The following is a 20550-nucleotide window of genomic DNA, read 5'->3' as shown; positions in this document are numbered from 1 at the left end:
TCCACACTGGAGTTGTGAATTTTTCAGGTTTTGCTGGAATGAAGGGATGAGACTGCCATCAGTACGAGATTGCCCAGGTTGCAGAAATTCTGGGGATCATAGCCGATTTCATTCTAGAGAAGATCGGTTTTTACAGAGAAAGTTGCATGTTCACCAAAGGTTGGGCCCTATTCATCAAGATTATCTCTAGGAAGAAGTTGCTGAGGAGGTTGCAAATCCACAATGGTGTCCTTCTGGTATTTTTTCCAAGAGTCAGAAGAGAAGGGTTCAAAGAATGAGGAACATGGAGCAATTTCAAGAAAATCAACAAGATATAGGTCGACGGCTGAAAAGAGCAAAAACAAAACAAGTTTGGCGTGTTAAAAGCAAAGTGGTGTCAGCCGATGAGATTAAAGCCGATGAAGCAGAGAGATTGGCTAAAGGAAAGGCTATTGCTTCTTCATCGGTTAACATGGTGTTTGTGTTACCTGCAGAATTTGGAATTGATCAAAGGCATGCAGACATCATGGAGGAATCTTGTGCTCAAATGATTTTGTCACCAGAACAAGCTATCTTTGAGAAGCCAGAAGGGACAGAGAATCGGCACTTTAAGCCATTGTGTGTTAAGGGATTTGTTAATGGCAAGCCGATGTCTAAAATGTTAGTTGATGGTGGAGCTGCTGTAAATTTGATGCCATATGTTACATTCAAGAAATCGGGCAGGAGTGCAGATGATCTCATCAAGACTAAGATGGTTCTTAAGGATTTTGGTGGCAATCATACAGAGACTAAAGGAGTTTTGAACGTAGAGTTGACAGTCGGTAGCAAGATTGTTCCTACCACATTTTTTGTCATCGATGGGAAGGGTTCATATAGCCTGCTGCTTGGAAGGGACTGGATTCATGCTAATTGTTGTATTCCTTCAACCATGCATCACAGTTTGATTCAATGGCAAGGTGACAAGATTGAGGTAGTCCCAGCCGATAGGTCAGCAAATGTTGCCAATGCCAATTTAACTGTTTCGGAGATGGATGGTATTGATTGTTTGTCTGGAAAAAATCTGGCAAGGAGATTATTTAAAAGTGTCTGATTGTGATATCCAGCTAGTTGAAGATGGAGAACCCCAATTGTTGCTTTGAGGGTGTTGTGGAGGGTTCAAATTTCTACACCAAGAACACTGTAGATGATCTCGATGGCAAATTAGGGCAAGCTTTCATGTCGGCTGATAATTTGGAAGAAGTGGATATTGGTCCAGGAGATAGACCTAGGCCGACATTTATCAGTAAAAATTTATCATCTGAATTTAAAACCAAGTTAATTGAATTATTGAAGGAACATAGAGATTGCTTTGCTTGGGAATATTTTGAGATATCAGGACTCAGCCGATCGATTGTTGAACATCAGTTACCTATCAAGCCAGGATATTGGCCACACAAACAACCACCTAGAAGATGTAAAGCCGATATGTATGATGCAATTAAAGCTGAAATTACACGATTATATAATGTTGGTTTTATTCGTCCATGCCGATATGTTGAGTAGGTTTCTAATATAGTTCTAGTTATCAAGAAAAATGGCAAACTTAGGGTTTGTATTGACTTCAGAGATTTGAATAAAGCTACATCTAAGGATGAATACCCAATGCCGATTGCCGATCAGTTGGTAGATGCTGCTTCAGGGCACAAGATTATAAGTTTTATCGATGGCAATGCTGGATATAATCAAATTTTTATGGTAGAAGAGGATATTCATAAGACTGCTTTCAGATGTCTTGGTGCAATCGGCTTATATGAATAGGTTGTAATGACTTTTGGATTAAAAAGTGCTGGAGCTACATATCAAAGAGTTATGAATTACATTTTTCATGATTTGATCGGCTTGTTGGTAGAAATTTATATCGATGATGTAGTGGTGAAGTCCAAGGAAGTCAAAGGTCATATAGCTGATTTGAGAAAAGTTTTTGAGAGAACAAGAAAATATGGCTTGAAGATGAAGCCCACAAAGTGTTCTTTTGGTGTATCGGCTGGACAATTTTTAGGTTTTCTTGTGCATGAGAGGGGTATTGAAATGCCACAAAGGAGTATTAATGCTATTCAGAAGATCAAACCTCCAGAAGACAAGAAACAATTGCAATCTTTGATCGGCAAGATGAATTTTATTAGAAGGTTTATTTCTAATTTGTCTGGGAGATTAGAGCCATTTACATCCTTGCTCAGACTTAAAGCCGATCAGGAATTTGCATTGGGGGCAGAGCAGCAAAAGGCCTTGGATAGTATTAAAGAATATCTAAGTTCCCCTCCAGTTTTAATTTCTCCACAAAAAAGGGGTGCCTTTCAGGTTGTATCTATCGGCCGATGTGAAGTCAATCGGCTCAATTTTGACTCAAGAGTTTGAAGGTAAAGAGAGGGCAATCTTTTATTTAAGCAGAAGGCTTTTGGATGCAGAGACAAGGTATTCTTCAGTGGAGAAGTTATGTTTGTGCTTATATTTTTCGTGTACAAAGTTAAGGCATTATTTGTTATCAAATGAGTGCACTGTGGTTTGCAAAGCCGATGTGGTCAGATATATGCTATCGGCTCCAGTGTTAAAAGGGAGAATTGGCAAGTGGATTTATGCTTTAAAAGAGTTTGATCTTAGATATGAGTCACCCAAAGCTATCAAGGGACAGGCTATAGCCAATTTTATTGTAGAGCATCGAGATGATTCAATCGGCTCAGTTGAAATAGTGCCTTGGACGTTGTTCTTTGATGGTTCTGTTTGCACTCATGGTTGTGGCATCGGCTTGGTTATCATGTCACCAAGGGGGGCAAGTTTTGAGTTTGCTTATACTATAAAATCTTATGTTACAAATAATCAAGCTGAATATGAAGCAGTTCTTAAGGGTTTGTAACTTTTGAAGGAGATTGAAGCCGATGCTATTGAAATTATGGGTGATTCTTTATTAGTAATTAATCAACTAGCTGGAGAATATGAGTGTAAAATGATTTATTGATGATTTATCATGAGAGGTGCAAGGAATTGATGAATGGATTTCGGTTGGTCACATTGAAACATATTCCTCGAGAGCAGAACATGGAAGCTAATGATTTGGCTCAGGGGGCATCAGGATATAAACCGATGATGAAAGGTGTTGACATAGAGATTGCTGCAATTACAGCCGATGATTGGAGATATGATGTGTTCAATTATTTGAAGAATCCTTCTCAATCGGCTTCAAGGAAATTAAGATATAAAGCTTTGAGATATGTTTTGTTGGATGGTGAACTATATTATAGGACGATTGATGGAGTATTGCTTAAATGTTTAAGTGCCGATCAAGCTAAAGTTGTAATGGGAGAAGTACATGAAGGAATTTGTGATACTCATCAATCGGCTCATAAAATGAAGTGGTTTCTTAGAAGAGTTGGATATTTTTGGCCGACAATGCTGGAAGATTGCTTTAGATATTATAAAGGGTGTCAAGACTGTCAGAAATTTGGAGCTATTCAATGGGCACCAGCATCGGCTATGAATCCTATAATCAAGCCTTGGCCGTTTAGAGGATGGGGTATTGATATGATCGGCCAGATTAATCCACCTTCAAGTAAAGGATATAAGTTTATATTGGTGGCAACCGATTATTTCACTAAGTGGGTAGAAGCAGTCCCATTGAAGAAAGTTGATTCTGAAGATGCCATCCAGTTTGTCAAGGAGTATATCATTTACCGATTTAGTGTTCCACAAACAATCACAACTGATCAGGGATCTATCTTTGTGTCAGATGAGTTTGTTCAATTTGCAGAGGGTATGAGAACTAAATTGTTAAATTCTTCACCATATTATGAACAAGCCAATGGACAAGCAGAAGCATCTAACAAGAGTTTGATCAGACTGATAAAGAGGAAGATTGTCGATTTTCCAAAACAATGGCATAACCGATTGGCTGAGGCATTGCGGTCATATAGAATGGCTTGTCATGGGTCAATTCAAGTTCCTCCTTATAAGTCAGTTTATGGGCATGAAGCAGTTTTGCCATGGGAACATGTCATCGGCTCAAGAAGAATTGAGTTGCAAGATGAGCTGACAGCCGATAATTATCATAATCTTATGGTAGATGAATCAGAACATTTAGTTCAATCTAGAATGCATGCTCTAGAAAAAGTGACAAGAGATAAGGAGAGAATTGCACGTCATTATAACAAAAAGGTTGTGCCGAAAACATTTGAGGAGGGTGAATTAGTTTGGAAGTTGATTTTACTGATTGGGACTCGTGATAATAAATTCGGCAAGTGGTCACCAAATTAGGAAGGACCTTTTAGAATTTACAAATCTGTGTCCAAAGGAGCATACATGTTGCAAGGACTTGATGGTGAAGTTTTTGGAAGGGCTCTTAATGGAAAGTATTTGAAAAAAATATTATCCAAGTGTTTGAATTAATTCATGATTCGGCTGTGTTATGCCGATACATATTAGCCGATGTGTTGACATCGCCTTTAGATGGCCGGTATGTGTAATATCGTCCTTAGTTATTTGTTTTATTGCAATCGGTTGTGTTCTGCTCATATTAGTTAGCCGATTGTATTTTTGTGATGTTTCTCCCACATGACAAAATTAAGGGGGCATATATATACACATCATTGGAAAAAAAATTATATTGTTGCATTGCACAAAAGGGAGTTTTATATTACAAAACACTTGTTCAGCTTATTACAAGCTTATGAATAGTCGATATTGCCCTTTGCATGATTTGTTCTACTTCTTCGATTGCTTGGGCATCGGCTGCATCTGTGCTTGGGATCGGTTTCACAGTCTTATTTAGTTCGGCTAAGTGCTTGATTGAAGACTTCAGCTTGGGTTTTTGTTCTTCGATGGCTCTTGGCAGATCGGCAAGCTTATGTTCTTCTAAAGCTAGTTCAGCATTACATGCTTCAAGTTCAGCCAGCAATTCAATTTTTCTGTTTTTCAGCCGATCTATGTTAGATTGGATAGGATTGGGTCCAGAGATCATTGCATCAAGCTTAGCTTTTTCTTCAATAATGGATTGCCGATTGGATTGAATGGTGGCTTCAAGATCTTTTCTTTCCCTCCTATCGGCTATCCTTTGTCTTGCTCTCTCCAGTTTGTGCCGATATTGCTCAAGGAAGACTGCTGGAGAGATGATCTCAAACCTTGCCCTGATTAGACCACAGTCCGCAACTAGAGCATCCAAAGAACTTTCAAGCTGATGAGCTATATCCTTAAGTGTGGTTTTCAAGTCATCGGCTAGAGGAGCTTGTGTTTTGCTGGTTGTTTCTTCCTCTTCATCCATAAACTGCATGATGTCAAATGAAAACATATCAGCTAAGGCCTGAAAGAAAGAAAGGATGATTTATTGATCAATAAAATGTTGGAGTAGCCAATTTTGGATTACAAAAATTGTACAAGTACTTACAGGAATGGCAGGAATCGGCTGGTCTTCAATTTGGTGGCTACCTCTAGCCGATGGCGTATGTTTACTTGATTCATGTTGGATTGGAGTTGGAGACCGAATCCGCTGAGGAAAAGGAGTTAAGTTAGTATCAATTAATTGAAAATTGAAGAGAATTTGTAAGGCAAAATTTGCCACAGGACACGCAAAGATTGTGGTCTTTACTGTGGGACACTCGAAGATCGTGTATTTGCTCGTGGACACCGTAAAAATATGATAATTAGCTGGAGGACACCGGCCGTATTATTTTATTATTTTCGGTGGAAACGGAGAGAGAAACAATGGTTAAAGGCAAGTTTACCCATGGGCCCACTTGTCAATCTCACATATCCTCTCTTTCTCTCTTCCTCTTCTTCCTCAGCAATGTCGACGGCGGCGGCGTCCGAGACTAGCAGCGCGAGCGCGTGGTGGGCGGCCCTTGACAGCGTCCCGTGCGCGGAGCGACGCATCGGCCAACGCCGCCACGTACCCCGCCACCGCGCGACTGGAAGACGGGCGGTGCTGCTGCTAAACGACAGGGGCAACAGCCGCCGCCAAGCACGCGAGTGTCCTGCTGCTGGGCCGAGGCGGCGGCGGTGGCGGAGCAGGCGGGGTTGAGATGGTCGAGCGCGCATGAGGCAGGGAGCGGGAGCGGGAGCGCCCGTGGAGGCGGGGAGCGGGAGCGACAAGCGGCCACGGGCAACAAGCAGATCCACGACGAGCGAGTGAGCGACAAGGCCGACACGCGATTGACGACGAGGATGACGAGATGGCGAAGAGCGGCGGTGTGAGGAACCGCGACGAGCAGCAGACCTGCCTCTATTGGTGCTGCTTGTTGATGCTTCTGTTACTTCAGGGGAACTGGCAGCTGCCGAACTCGACGGTGTACGCCCTCGCGAAGTTGGCGCCGCTCGTCGCCAGCCTCTTCTTGTCGTTCAGCTCCTGCACGATCAATCAATCGATAGATGGATCAGCTCATCGAAGCAGTGAAATCATGAATTAATTATAACCCGAGGCAATGAATGTTGGAATTAATGAATGGGCCTTAGCCCACTCGAAGATTAATTCTTTGGAAAATCACAAAAGCCCACCTCATGGGATGGCATGCATGTGGAGTTTAGTACCACCTTGCTTATTCTAGGAGAGGGGGACCTCCTTAAAAGGGAGGATGTCCTCCTAGCCACTTGAAGCATGTGTGGTGGAGAGAAGAGGGGAAACACACGCGCGCGCTCGCTCGCCTGGCCTGGCAGGCGGCGCGCGTGCACGATGTACGCGTCGAATGGTCCGAAAAATTGGCTCCTCACCCTTGCGCAGATGCAGTCTTCTTTTGCAGTTTTGTTTTGCTGCAAATTCGGATTCGTTTTTGTTTTGGAAACGTTCCGAAAAATCCGGTGCGTGCAAACGGCGTGGAGTTCGGATAAGGTACGCGCGACTTATCCGGTTCGGTTACGCGCAGTAGAGATCGTGCGGGCGCCCTGATCAAGCGACCCTTCTCTATATAAACCGACCCGCCGTCTTCACGCAGTATATGTTACGCGCGACTTATCCGGTTCGGTTACGCGCAGTAGAGATCGTGCGGGCGCCCTGATCAAGCGACCCTTCTCTATATAAACCGACCCGCCGTCTTCACGCAGTATATGCGAAAATCAATCTAGGGTTTGCCTCCTACTCTGTACTGCGCCGTCGCTCGTAGACTACTCCATCCCGCTCGCCGGCGTGCACCAGCGATCGGGAGAGCAGGTCTCCGGAACCTCTGCCTTTAACGTCCTGCACCGGGAGAAGGCGGCAATAAGGTTTTTGGGAAGCGCTTCGCGCGACTGCTCCCTGTTCGTTCGCGACGGCTCGCCTTCCTCTTCGCTCGCGTGTTTCGTGCCTTCGTAGACACCTGTGAAAAGTTTCGACCAAGCAGCCGGTCTTTTCGTCACCTCGGTACGTGTTCAATATGTTGCGCATATTTGATCTGTTCATGTTATACTGTGTAGTTTACATGTGTAGATCTAATGATGCGTTCATGCTAGTTTTCATCTGTAATGTCATGATTTATTTATGGAATAAATTAAATCATTATATGCCCATAATCTCAACAATCCAAAAACCTTATTATAGGCACTGTGATTTTACTATGGCTGGTTTTGCCGATGCACTGAGGCCGGATAAATTCACCGGTGTGCATTTTAAGAGATGGCAGATCAGGGTCACTCTGTGGCTGACAGCTATGAAATGCTTCTGGGTGAGTACTGGCAAACCTGAAGGAGTTCTTACTGCTGAACAGCAGAAGCAATTCGAGGAAGCCACTACTCTCTTTGTGGGATGCATTCTTAGCGTTCTTGGCGATCGTCTGGTCGAGGTGTATATGCATATGACCGACGCTAAGGAGTTGTGGGATGCACTGAATACTAAATTCGGTGCTACTGATGCTAGCAATGATCTGTATATCATAGAGCAGTTTCATGACTACAAGATGGCTGACAACCGTTCTGTAATCGAACAGGCTCATGAGATACAAACCATGGCTAAGGAACTCGAACTCCGTAAGTGTGTCTTACCCGACAAATTTGTGGCTGGGTGCATTATTGCGAAACTACCTTCATCTTGGAGAAGTTTCGGTACTGCACTCAAACACAAGAGACAGGAATACTCCGTTGAGGGGTTGATAGCGTCTCTTGATGTTGAGGAGAAAGCTCGGGAAAAAGATGCCGCGTCTAAGGGCGATGGTGGACAGTCCAGTGCCAATGTTGTGCACAAGGCCCAGAACAAGAGCAAGGGGAAATACAAAGCTCAGCAGACCACCAACTTCAAGAAGCAGAAGAAGAACAACAACAATCCTAATCAGGATGAGAGGACTTGCTTTGTGTGTGGCCAAGTTGGTCATCTGGCTAGGAAGTGTCCACAACGCAAGGGGATGAAGGCACCTGCAGGGCAGACTTCTAAGTCTGCTAATGTGACCATTGGCAACACTGGAGATGGAAGCGGGTATGGTAATTTACCTACTGTTTTTTCAGTTAATCAATCTACTAATTTGTGGGTTGATACTGGGGCCAATGTACATGTTTGTGCTGACATCTCATTGTTTTCTTCTTATCAGGTCGCACGGGGTTCCACCGTCCTAATGGGGAATGGGTCACAAGCTTCTGTTCATGGTGTTGGCACGGTAGATCTGAAGTTTACTTCGGGAAAGATCGTGCAGCTGAAGAACGTGCAGCATGTCCCTTCTATCGACAGGAATCTTGTTAGTGGCTCCCGTCTGACTAGAGACGGATTTAAGTTGGTTTTTGAGTCTAATAAAGTAGTCGTGTCTAAACATGGATATTTTATTGGTAAAGGTTATGAGTGCGGAGGCCTGTTCCGCTTTTCCCTTTCTGATTTCTGCAATAAGTCTGTGAACCATATTTGTGGCAGTGTGGATGATGAGGCTAATGTTTGGCATTCACGTTTATGTCATATTAATTTTGGCTTGATGTCTCGGCTTTCCAGCATGTGTTTAATTCCTAAGTTTTCCATTGTCAAAGGTTCTAAGTGCCATAGTTGTGTGCAATCGAAGCAACCTCGCAAGCCTCACAAGGCTGCCGAGGAGAGAAACTTGGCACCACTAGAACTCCTACATTCAGATCTTTGTGAAATGAATGGGGTGTTGACGAAGGGTGGAAAACGATATTTCATGACATTCATTGATGATGCTACTAGATTTTGCTATGTGTACTTGTTGAAAACGAAAGACGAGGCTCTAGACTATTTTAAAATTTATAAGGCAGAAGTTGAAAATCAACTTGACAGAAAGATAAAAAGGCTTAGGTCTGATCGTGGTGGAGAGTTTTTCTCGAACGAGTTTGACTTATTCTGTGAGGAACATGGCATCATACATGAGAGGACGCCTCCCTATTCTCCCGAGTCTAATGGGATTGCTGAAAGGAAGAACCGCACACTGACTGACTTGGTGAATGCCATGTTGGACACCGCGGGACTGCCTAAGGCATGGTGGGGGGAGGCATTGTTGACCTCAAATCATGTGTTAAACAGAGTTCCTAATAGAAATAAGGACAAAACACCATATGAGATATGGATTGATAGAAAACCATCACTTTCTTATTTGCGCACATGGGGGTGCTTGGCGAAGGTCAATGTACCAATAACGAAGAAGCGCAAACTTGGACCTAAGACTGTGGACTGTGTTTTTCTGGGATATGCTTATCATAGCATTGCCTATAGATTTTTAATAGTTAAATCCGAGGTACCGGACATGCATGTTGGTACAATTATGGAGTCTCGTGATGCTACCTTCTTTGAGAGCTTTTTCCCAATGAAAGATACACATAGTGGTTCGAACCAACCCTCTGAAATAATTCCCAGTTCAATCACACCACCAGAACAAACTGAACATACACATGAACTTGTCTCTGAGGAGGATGTCAGTGAAGCTCCTCGAAGGAGTAAGAGACAAAGGACGGCTAAGTCTTTTGGTGATGATTTCACTGTGTACCTCGTGGATGACACTCCTAAGTCAATTTCAGAAGCATATGCATCTCCTGATGCAGACTACTGGAAGGAGGCTGTCCGTAGTGAAATGGATTCCATTATCGCTAACGGGACTTGGGAGGTGACAGAGCGACCCTATGGGTGTAAACCTGTGGGGTGCAAGTGGGTGTTCAAGAAGAAGCTTAGGCCTGATGGTACTATTGAAAAGTACAAGGCTCGGCTTGTTGCTAAGGGCTATACTCAGAAAGAAGGCGAAGATTTCTTTGACACTTACTCACCTGTTGCTAGATTGACCACAATTCGTGTGCTACTTTCCCTAGCAGCCTCACATGGTCTTCTCGTTCATCAAATGGACGTTAAGACAGCTTTTCTTAATGGAGAGCTGGATGAGGAGATCTATATGTATCAACCTGATGGGTTTGTAGTTGAAGGTCAAGAAGGCAAAGTGTGCAAATTATTGAAGTCTTTGTATGGTCTGAAACAAGCTCCTAAGCAATGGCATGAGAAATTTGACAAAACATTGACATCTGCAGGCTTTGCGGTCAATGAGGCAGATAAATGTGTGTACTATCGCCATGGTGGGGGTGAGGGAGTTATTTTGTGCTTGTATGTTGACGACATACTGATATTTGGAACAAACCTTGAGGTGATAAATGAGGTTAAATCATTCTTGTCTCAAAATTTTGATATGAAGGATTTGGGAGTAGCTGATGTTATCTTAAACATTAAGCTAATTAGAGGTGAGAATGGGATTACACTCTTGCAGTCCCATTATGTGGAGAAGATCTTGAATCGCTTTGGCTACATTGATAGTAAGCCTTCTCCAACACCTTATGATCCTAGCTTGTTGCTTCGCAAGAACAAGAGAATTGCTAGGAATCAACTGGAATACTCCCAAATCATTGGCTCGTTGATGTACCTGGCTAGTGCAACTAGGCCTGATATCTCCTTTGCTGTGAGCAAGTTGAGCCGATTTACCTCTAATCCGGGAGATGATCACTGGCGTGCGCTTGAGCGAGTAATGCGCTATCTGAAAGGTACTGTGGAATTGGGGCTTCACTATACTGGGTATCCTGCGGTACTGGAGGGTTATAGTGATTCTAACTGGATCTCTGATGTGGATGAGATCAAAGCCACTAGTGGATATGTTTTCACACTGGGTGGTGGTGCTGTTTCATGGAGGTCTTGCAAACAGACCATTTTGACGAGGTCAACCATGGAAGCAGAGCTAACGGCACTGGATACTGCTACTGTTGAGGCAGAATGGCTGCGTGATCTATTAATGGATCTGCCTGTTGTTGAAAAACCGGTGCCGGCTATCCTTATGAACTGTGACAATCAAACGGTAATTGTCAAAGTGAATAGTTCTAAGGATAATATGAAATCGTCTAGACATGTGAAAAGACGATTGAAGTCTGTCAGGAAATTAAGAAACTCCGGAGTTATAACGTTGGATTACATCCAAACAGCGAGAAACCTGGCAGATCCCTTCACGAAGGGACTATCACGAAATGTGATAAACAATGCATCGAAGGAGATGGGTTTGAGACCCATGTGAGTTATACTATGGTGGTAACCCAGTCTATGTGATCGGAGATCCCGTGAATTAGATCCTGGGAAGAACAAACCATTAGTAAACTAGAGGAGAGTATCAATATATATACCCTCTCCAAGTGAAGATACATGTACTCTCGTGAGCTGCAAGGCAGGTTGGCTATGCCTTAATGAGTTCTGTTGGCTTTAATTAGCGAAGATGTTGTCCTGCAGAGCATTCTTGAAAGAACTCACCTTTGTGAGCTTGACTGTTGGTCGTAGTCTATGAAGATTTTGGGTGAATCTTCTAGGAAGCTTACTAAAGACCTAGGAGTATGACTTATACGCTCCACCCGAGGGGTAGTCTACAGACGGTCTAGTACCAGATAAGACTTTGAGTGAAACTTGCTTGCACAAGACTTGCAATTCAAGGCGTAGTCCATTGTTCAAGTTGTGAGTAAGTGTAGCTTGGAGTTCTAGGTGGATGTTCAACCTTAATTGGTCCCCATCGAACCGCTGGTATATAAACAGTACATTGGAAAAGGCAAATCTCAGTGAGATTTTGAGATTTGGTGGGGGATTGTTGGAATTAATGAATGGGCCTTAGCCCACTCGAAGATTAATTCTTTGGAAAATCACAAAAGCCCACCTCATGGGATGGCATGCATGTGGAGTTTAGTACCACCTTGCTTATTCTAGGAGAGGGGGACCTCCTTAAAAGGGAGGATGTCCTCCTAGCCACTTGAAGCATGTGTGGTGGAGAGAAGAGGGGAAACACACGCGCGCGCTCGCTCGCCTCGCCTGGCCTGGCCTGGCAGGGCAGGGCAGGCGGCGCGCGTGCACGACGTACGCGTCGAATGGTCCGAAAAATTGGCTCCTCACCCTTGCGCAGATGCAGTCTCCTTTTGCAGTTTTGTTTTGCTGCAAATTCGGATTCGTTTTTGTTTTGGAAACGTTCCGAAAAATCCGGTGCGTGCAAACGACGTGGAGTCCGGATAAGTTACGCGCGACTTATCCGGTTCGGTTACGCGCAGTAGAGATCGTGCGGGCGCCCTGATCAAGCGACCCTTCTCTATATAAACCGACCCGCCGTCTTCACGCAGTATATGCGAAAATCAATCTAGGGTTTGCCTCCTACTCTGTACTGCGCCGTCGCTCGTACACTACTCCATCCCGCTCGCCGGCGTGCACCAGCGATCGGGAGAGCAGGTCTCCGGAACCTCTGCCTTTGACGTCCTGCACCGGGAGAAGGCGGCAATAAGGTTTTTGGGAAGCGCTTCGCGCGACTGCTCCCTGTTCGTTTGCGACGGCTCGCCTTCCTCTTCGCTCGCGTGTTTCGTGCCTTCGTAGACACCTGCGAAAAGTTTCGACCAAGCAGCCGGTCTTTTCGTCACCTCGGTACGTGTTCAATATGTTGCGCATATTTGATCTGTTCATGTTATACTGTGTAGTTTACATGTGTAGATCTAATGATGCGTTCATGCTAGTTTTCATCTGTAATGTCATGATTTATTTATGGAATAAATTAAATCATTATATGCCCATAATCTCAACAATGAATCATCGATCAATCTCACATTCTCACCTTGTTGGCCTTGCTCTTCTCAAGGTACTCGTCGAACACGCCGGCCCTGGCCTGCCCGGCCTTGCGCAGCGGCGGAGGCGGCGATCACGGCGGCGAGACCCAGCAGCGCGGCGCGCCTGCCGCCGCCCTGCTCAGCTTGGGCGGTGCCGCGACGTGCACGCGCTTCGGCAGCGCCGGCGAGCCGGCCGACTGCGGCACCGCCGCGGCGGGCTTGAGGCCGACAAGGCTGTTGTTCACTCCGGCCATGGCTCGATTGAGCTGCGTGCAAGCGTGCGTTTGTGCAAGAAGAAAAAGAGAAGAGAAGCAAAGAGAAGGAAGAAGAACAGTGTGCAGGGGCATTTTGGTAATTTCAACGCTCTTTCTCTCTCTGTTTCGACAACAAATAATAAAATAATACGACCGCTGTCCTCCAGCTAATTACCACATTTTTACGGTGTCCACGAGCAAATACACAATCTTCGAGTGTCCCACAGAAAAGACCACAATTTTTACGTGTCCTGTGGCAAATTTTACTAATTTGTAAAGGTATGTTACCGATGGAGGTGGTGCAGGTTTCTTTCTAGCAGCTAGCTTCTTTTTCTGCAAAATGAAAGGAGTTTAAGTTAAAATCGGCAAGAAGAGTTTTGGAAGAAATTAAGTTGTAGACTCATTGTTGGTATTTCTTACGACCACAGGTAAATCCGCAAGCGCACGGAATACCGCTATAGCACTTCACCTTCGGGTGACCCCAAAAGTATATCGAACTCAGGGAACGTGTGTAATCTACCTAAGGCTAAAACAATCCAAGGACAACAACTATAGGTAGGCTAGGCAGGCTAGAGAGGACTTTCTATGTGTTTTAATTATCTAAGCTAAGCAAAGGTAATTTCCTATCGGTTGCTTCAGGCACCGACCCCTACTGGTCTGCCAGTGTGGTTCCGGCTATAGCTCCATGATGTATCCGAACGTGGAGGATTACTAGGACGAGATTCAGGGCTGTCACCACCTGCCGCCTACCTCTGACAAATCCGTGGGATACACAACAAACAAAGGTAATCTCTAACCTAGAAACCACGTCTAAATTATTAATTACTACTCTAATACTTGTACAGGAACTTCCTTCTTTATCCAGAGTCATAGTACTAGAGCACTTAATATGAATACTAAACAATGAACCCGCAAAGATGAAAATATATCTTACTCAGACTAAATAATTAAATAACATAAGAAAGGAACAGCTTACCTAATAGAAGAAGGTTCTCCGAACCCGGAGCAGAGTGTACCGACAGCTCCGGTACTCCTCCAGAATTCCTCCTAGGAAGCTACACTCGTCGAGAAAGAAGTCGGAGAGAGCGCCAAACCTTCCGGGCACCCCTCCAGAGCTTTCCCTCACTTTCTACCTTATTCTAATGTACAAAAGATACAATAGAGCCTCTTGTAATTCAGCTCAAAGTTGTGTGTTGTGAAGTGTGAAGGAGAGCTCTATTTATAGCCTCCATATGACAGTTACAGCTATGGGAATTGTCCAAAACACCCTCAACCGTCATTGGGAAGGCATCAGCAACGTACACGTGGAGGGCCAGGATGAGGGGTGCCTGTGGATAATCAGATAAGATTATTTATGATATGATGATCACTTCAATATCTGTTCCTAATTTACTACTACATCTACATGCAAGCTTTGCTCCTAATTTACTACTTCTACAAGTGGTTTAGATTTAACACCTCTGTATGTTATTATCTTTGTTACCCTTACATTACTTCCTTAAACCATTAACATCTGAATTCTCTTATGTTCAATATATGTTCCTAATTTACTACTGCGTCTCTTATGTTCAGTATCTGTTCCTAAATTACTATTACATCTACATGTAATATTTCTTACTAATAATGTAATTAAATTATTTTTGGTACACTTCCATTGCTTCCTAAAACCATCATGACATCTAGGAGTCTCTTCAGTATGTGGAATTTCTGTATTTGTGTGTGGACCGTGTACTCCATAATTAATATAGATTTATCTGTATTCTAGCTTCTGTCTTGATTCATTTGCTCATAGGCCTATCTTCTTTTGGTATGTACAGATGCAGATCTTTGTGAAGACACTCACTGGCAATACCATAAGGTTGAGTCCTCTGACACGATTGACAATGTCAAGGCCAAGATTCAGGACAAGGAGGGTATTCCACCTGACCAGCAGCGCCTCATCTTTGCGGGCAAGCAACTTGAGGACGGACGCACCCTCGCAGATTACAACATTCAGAAAGAGTCCACCCTCCACCTTGTCCTTCGCCTCAGGGGAGGAATGCAGATCTTTGTGAAGACCTTGACAAGAAAGACCCATCACTTTGGAGGTTGAGTCCTCAGACACGATTGACAACGTGAAGGCAAAGATCCAGGATAAGGAGTGTATCCCCCCCTGACCAGCAGCGTCTTTATCTTTGCTGGCAAGCAGCTTGAGGATGGTCGGACCTTGGCGGACTACAACATTTAGAAAGAGTCCACTCTTCACCTTGTGCTTAGGTTGAGGGGAGGCATGCAGATTTTTGTCAAGACCCTGACCGGAAAGACCATTACGCTTGAGGTCGAGTCTTCTGATACAATCAACAATGAGAAGGCGAAGATTTAGGACAAGGAGGGCATCCCCCCGGACCAGCAGCGCCTCATCTTCGCCGGCAAGCAGCTCAAGGACGGACGCACCCTGGCTGACTACAATATCCAGAAGGAGTCTACCCTTCACCTAGTGCTCAGGCTCAGGGGTGGAATGCAAATCTTTGTCAAGACATTGACCGGCAAAACCATTACCTTGGAGGTTGAGTCGTCGGACACAATTGACAACGTGAAAGCAAAGATTCAGGACAAGGAGGGCATTCCCCCGGATCAGCAGCGACTGATCTTTGCTGGCAAGCAGCTCGAGGATGGCCGCACCTTAGCAGGTTACAACATCCAGAAGGAGTCCACCTTGCACCTGGCGCTCCGTCTCCGTGGTGGCCTGTAAGTTCTCGGCAGATTTGGTTCACATGTTCGCTGCGCCTGGTGGTCTCTACTAATGAAGTTGTAGTTCAAGTTCTCATTTTCATTTGTGTGTTACTATGTCATCTTGTCCCCAAATGGAAAAAGTACGTTTTACCCCCCCCCCCCGAACTATTGTGGTAGTACGATTTACCCCCCTAAACTACAATACCGGACATTTGACACCTCTAAACTCTTAAAACCGGATAAATTACCACCCTAACTCGATGCGAAGCGGTTTTCAGCCTACGTGGCGATACAGTCAGAAAAAAAAAACAAATAAAAACAGGTGGGGCCCACTTGTCAGCCCAATTTTCTTTTTCTCTCCTCTCCCTCTCTCTCTCTCTCTCTCGGTGGGCAGAGAGAGGCCGTGGAGGCGAGTCCGGCGGCGAGCGGCGAGCAGCGGGCGGGGGTGGAGGTGGCTAGTAGCGGCGCGCGGGGTCGGAGGCGGCTGGGGGCGGCGGGCGCGGAGGCGAGGCCGCGGCTGGGTGGCGCGGAGGCGAGGCCGGAGGTGGGCAGGGGCGGAGGCAGCTGCGGGCGGCGAGCGAGGCGCGGAGGCTGGCGGCGGGGGGCGGGCGGCAGGCGGGGGCAGAGGCGGCTAGGGGCGGCGCGCGGGTCGGAGGCGGCTGGGGGCGGCGGGCGCAGAGGCGAGGCCAGCGGCGGTCGTCGAGGCCGCGGCTGGGGGGCGCGGAGGCGAGGCCGGAGGTGGGCGGGGGCGGAGGCGGCTGCGGGCGGCGGGCGAGGCGCGGAGGCCGGCGGCGGGCGGGGGCGGAGGCGGCTGCGGGCGGCGGGCGAGGCGCGGAGGCCAGCGGCAGGCGGGGGCGGAGGCGCCGTCGACCTCCCCATCAAGGCCTTCACCCGCGTCCGCGCCGTCTGCACTGCCTGGCGGGGGCGGAGGCGCCGTCGACCTCCCCATCAAGGCCTTCACCCGTGTCCGCGCCGTCTGCACCGCCTGGCGGGTGCGGAGGCGCCGTCGACCTCCCCATCAAGGCCTTCACCCGCGTCCGCGATGTCTGCACCGCCTGGCGGCTGCACCGCCTGGCACGCCGCCATCCCGGCGGACTCGCCGTCGCTCCTCGTCCGCCTCGACTGGAACCTGACAGGAGCAGCTGCCTCGGCTCCGGCCACGGTTGGGTCGCCGTTGGGGAGGTGGGGATGGTGCGGTGGAGATTGGGGGAGGGGACGGCGACACGTAGAGGAGGGGGTCGATGACGGCGGCGGGCGAGGTCGGAGGCCGCGCGGTCGACGCGCTCCGCCTCCGCCTCCACCGTCAGTCGCTCGAGCTCGCCGCCTCCACCGCGACCACCTGAGCTCGCTCCACCGCCTGCTCTGCCGCTGCCGGTGGCTTCCCAAGCTCGCTCCGCCTCCACCGCCGCTCGAGCTCGCTCCGCCTTGCCGCCCGCACGAACGAGGTCCACCTCCGTCGCCGGCTGGGCCAGCTGAGAGAGAACTTCCGTCGCCAGCCAGAGCGCGCGCGCGTGCAAGGGGACTTGGAGGGATACGTATGACATGTGGGCCCAGAGAATATTTTTTATTTTCTTTGCTGACTGTATTGCCATGTTGGCACCACGTGTACAAATTCAAGTAAACCGCTAACAGTACTTAGGGGGGTTATTTGTCCGGTATGAATACTTGAGGGTGTAAAATATCTGGTTTTGTTGTTTAGGGGGTAATTTGATCGACTGCGATAGTTCGTAGGGGTAAAACGTACTTTTTCCTCCCCAAATCGCCAACCGTGTGTGCAAACATTTGCTGCGCAGCAGCTTGATTTCAGTTATATATGAAGTTAGCAAATCTCTGTGAGCTTATTTCGATGATATATCTGTTCCTGTACTCGTTTTTTTTTACCCTGATATATATAGCTACCATAACAAAAGAGCACCGAATTGGAGTTGCAAACAAAATATTGATAATATACCTGCTCAAGGCATGTATAACCAATAAAGGAAACAATTCATAAGGCAAAACTCTACCAACTACTCTTGCACTCACCAAGAGCGATGCGTTATGAGCATCCTCAGTCCTCGCCATATGAATTGCGAAACTAATGCAAATATTCGGAATAGGGTTTAATGCAGGATTTATGAACAGCCGTACCTTCTATTTTTTCGCTTGAACGCCAAAGCAATTTTTTTTTTGTGGAACCAAGTATAAGTGATTTGAATAATTATACAATCTTTTTACTTTGAAGTAGCTAACTTTATATTTGTTGTACTTTAGATCATCCCCGACTATTTTCACTAGCCATGTCCATCATATATTTTGTTAAACGTATGGTCTGTTCGTAGGTGAAGGATTTTGCCAGTGTACCAGAGCTGACATCCTCAAAGTTGTTGATGTGCTAAAGAATGGACATATATTCCGGTAAAGGTTTGCTTGGTCCATAATCGGGCAGAACCACCACACATCTAGACCAATCTAACGAGGACAGAGGATAGAAAACGGGCGATACCAGCAGGGGACCACCTATACATTTGTCGACAAATTTTCTCCTAAAAATTTAACATATGTAATTATAGTTATGTAATTATAGTTTAATCGTAGTGTAATTACACTCTAACTTATATGTAATTATACTGTAATGTAAGTTTCACTTAATTTTGAATCGTTATATCTGTTACAATATTAACATATGTGAAAGAATTTGTTCTCACGATCTTCATTTTACCGAAATAATATGTTACGGGGAGTTTTTGAAAGTTACATACAAGTTATATTATAGTTACAGTGTAATTACATGTAAGTTACAGTGTAATCACACTATAATTGTACTGTAATTACATCTGTCGATAAATATATAGCAAAATTGATATCTAATCCACGAGAGATCACTTGTTGGGTGGGAACACCGTGAAGTATGTCTGTGTAGCGGCTAGAGCGATGACGAATGTGGCGACGGCAACGGAGATGGCCGACCACGGGCTGGGAAAATAATTGCGCCGGAGCCCAGCCATGTGGCTGTGCCACCATGTCCCACAGTAGCGCGTCACGTCGTCGTACAGTCCGGAGAAGGCCTGCGAGTCGTAGCCCGCCGGGTGGCAGTCGTCGAGGCGGTTGAAGAACCGGGCCGCCTCCTCGTCGTTGTCCAACAGGTTCACCACGACGCCGCGCCGGCGGAGCAGCTCCACGTCGCGTGCTGTCACGATGAGCTGGCTCATCAGTGCCACGTAGCTGCTCAGGAGCCCCTCCTCCTCGCCGCGCTGGCTCTGCTCGAACGCGAGCAGGTTCGCGAGCAGCGGCCGCCTCGCGTCGTCGATCAGGACTGTGGGTATCTCCATTACGCCCCAGCGGGCGTCGAACGCCACGTCGTACCTCGTCCCCCCTGCGGCGGCCGCTGGGCTCTGCGCGGCGACGAACTGTACCCCCGCCTCTCTCATCTCGGTTGCGCATGGTATCACCCGTGGCGTCCTGGTGATCGTCCGTCGGTCAGACCGTGGGCCTCGGCGGCTTCGCGGCGGTGTTCGGTTGGGAATGAAGCTCTGGTAGTACAGATGGAGGAGGTGGTGGACCTCCCAGTCGCCGGAAGGCCATCTCATTGGCTCTTCGTCCTCACTGCCGAGGTACTTGACGAAAAGGTGAAGGAGGGACTCCCTGCCGTGCTGGGCGCCGCCGCCGGTGACTGCGCCATAGAGCCTCTCGAGGACGAAGAACGGGATCTGGTTCTCCATGAGGAGCAGGTCGGCGGCCGCGGGGACAAGCGTGAGGCCCCTTCCAGCGTCGCAGAGCGCGTCGGGCTCCTTGGCGTGCCACTTTAAGAGGAACTCGAGGATGAAGCAGCCATCGAGCAGGAGCATCACGATGAAGTCGTCGGAGGCGAGGCCGGCGGGGCGCTCGCTGTAGCAGGCGCGCGCCTGGGCCTCCAGGGTTCTCATCTCTGCGACCAAAGTGGACGCGCTGACCGCCGCGACACTGCCGTCGCCGGCGTGGCGGGACAGCAGGCCCTGTAGGTAGTGCCACTTGTGGTCCTCCATGGTGCGCAGTGCGGCGCCGCCGTGGTAATAGGGGCCGATGGACACCACGCGCGGCTCGTACGAGGTGCGATTGCTCTCGCGGACGTTGGCGGGAACGCGGAAGATGGTAAATGGCTGCCGCGCCCTCCATTGATCTCCTCTGAGGGCATCCAACGTTGCCTCCACCGAAGATTCCAACGACGCCACATCCATGAGATCGATAGCAAAACGAGAGAAGTGATGGTAGGAAGAAGACACGCATGCAACTTGCAAATGCTCCCGTAATAAACTGATAATACACTACAGTACTACAACATCATGAATGGTCATCATCGAAGCGCGTCGTCGTTGACATTTTTGTTTTAATCCAACGAGCAGAAATGAACGACCGCCAACGCGTTGATTCGTTGACATTTAGGTGAGCGTCGCTTTCCTGTAACTTCCTGTTAGGTACGCGCGCGAACATCTTATTTATGTTTTATAAATTTAACTAAAGATATCATAATTAGGTTTTATAATTCCAACCGATCCATCACATATTCACATGCTCGGGGCACTGAGAGCAAGTTTAATAGTATAGCCAACTACTAGCTCCAATTCATCCATAGCCAATC

At 47.0% G+C, this 20550-nt stretch overlaps 1 protein-coding gene and 2 pseudogenes across 1 annotated transcript; 1 reads left to right on the top strand and 2 right to left on the bottom strand.

Annotated features, from left to right (window-relative positions):
- Positions 1-6210: 6210 nt before the first annotated feature.
- Positions 6211-13241, bottom strand: LOC9269287 (photosystem I reaction center subunit N, chloroplastic-like; annotated as a pseudogene).
- Positions 13242-15058: 1817 nt separating this feature from the next.
- Positions 15059-16090, top strand: LOC9266677 (polyubiquitin-like; annotated as a pseudogene).
- A 2539-nt stretch (positions 16091-18629) lies between these two features.
- On the bottom strand, positions 18630-20200 carry LOC4338194 (UPF0481 protein At3g47200). Its single transcript, XM_015783326.3, has one exon. It carries the CDS (start codon positions 20147-20149, stop codon positions 18815-18817), a length of 1335 nt encoding a protein of 444 aa, XP_015638812.1. The 5' UTR covers positions 20150-20200; the 3' UTR covers positions 18630-18814.
- Between the last annotated feature and the right edge of the window lie 350 nt (positions 20201-20550).

Source organism: Oryza sativa, chromosome 5, assembly GCF_034140825.1.
Source record: "Oryza sativa Japonica Group chromosome 5, ASM3414082v1".
In the NCBI taxonomy this organism is placed as follows: domain Eukaryota; kingdom Viridiplantae; phylum Streptophyta; class Magnoliopsida; order Poales; family Poaceae; genus Oryza; species Oryza sativa.
The sequence above is the reverse complement of the archived record's forward strand: the minus strand, read 5'-3'. Positions and strand labels throughout refer to the sequence as shown.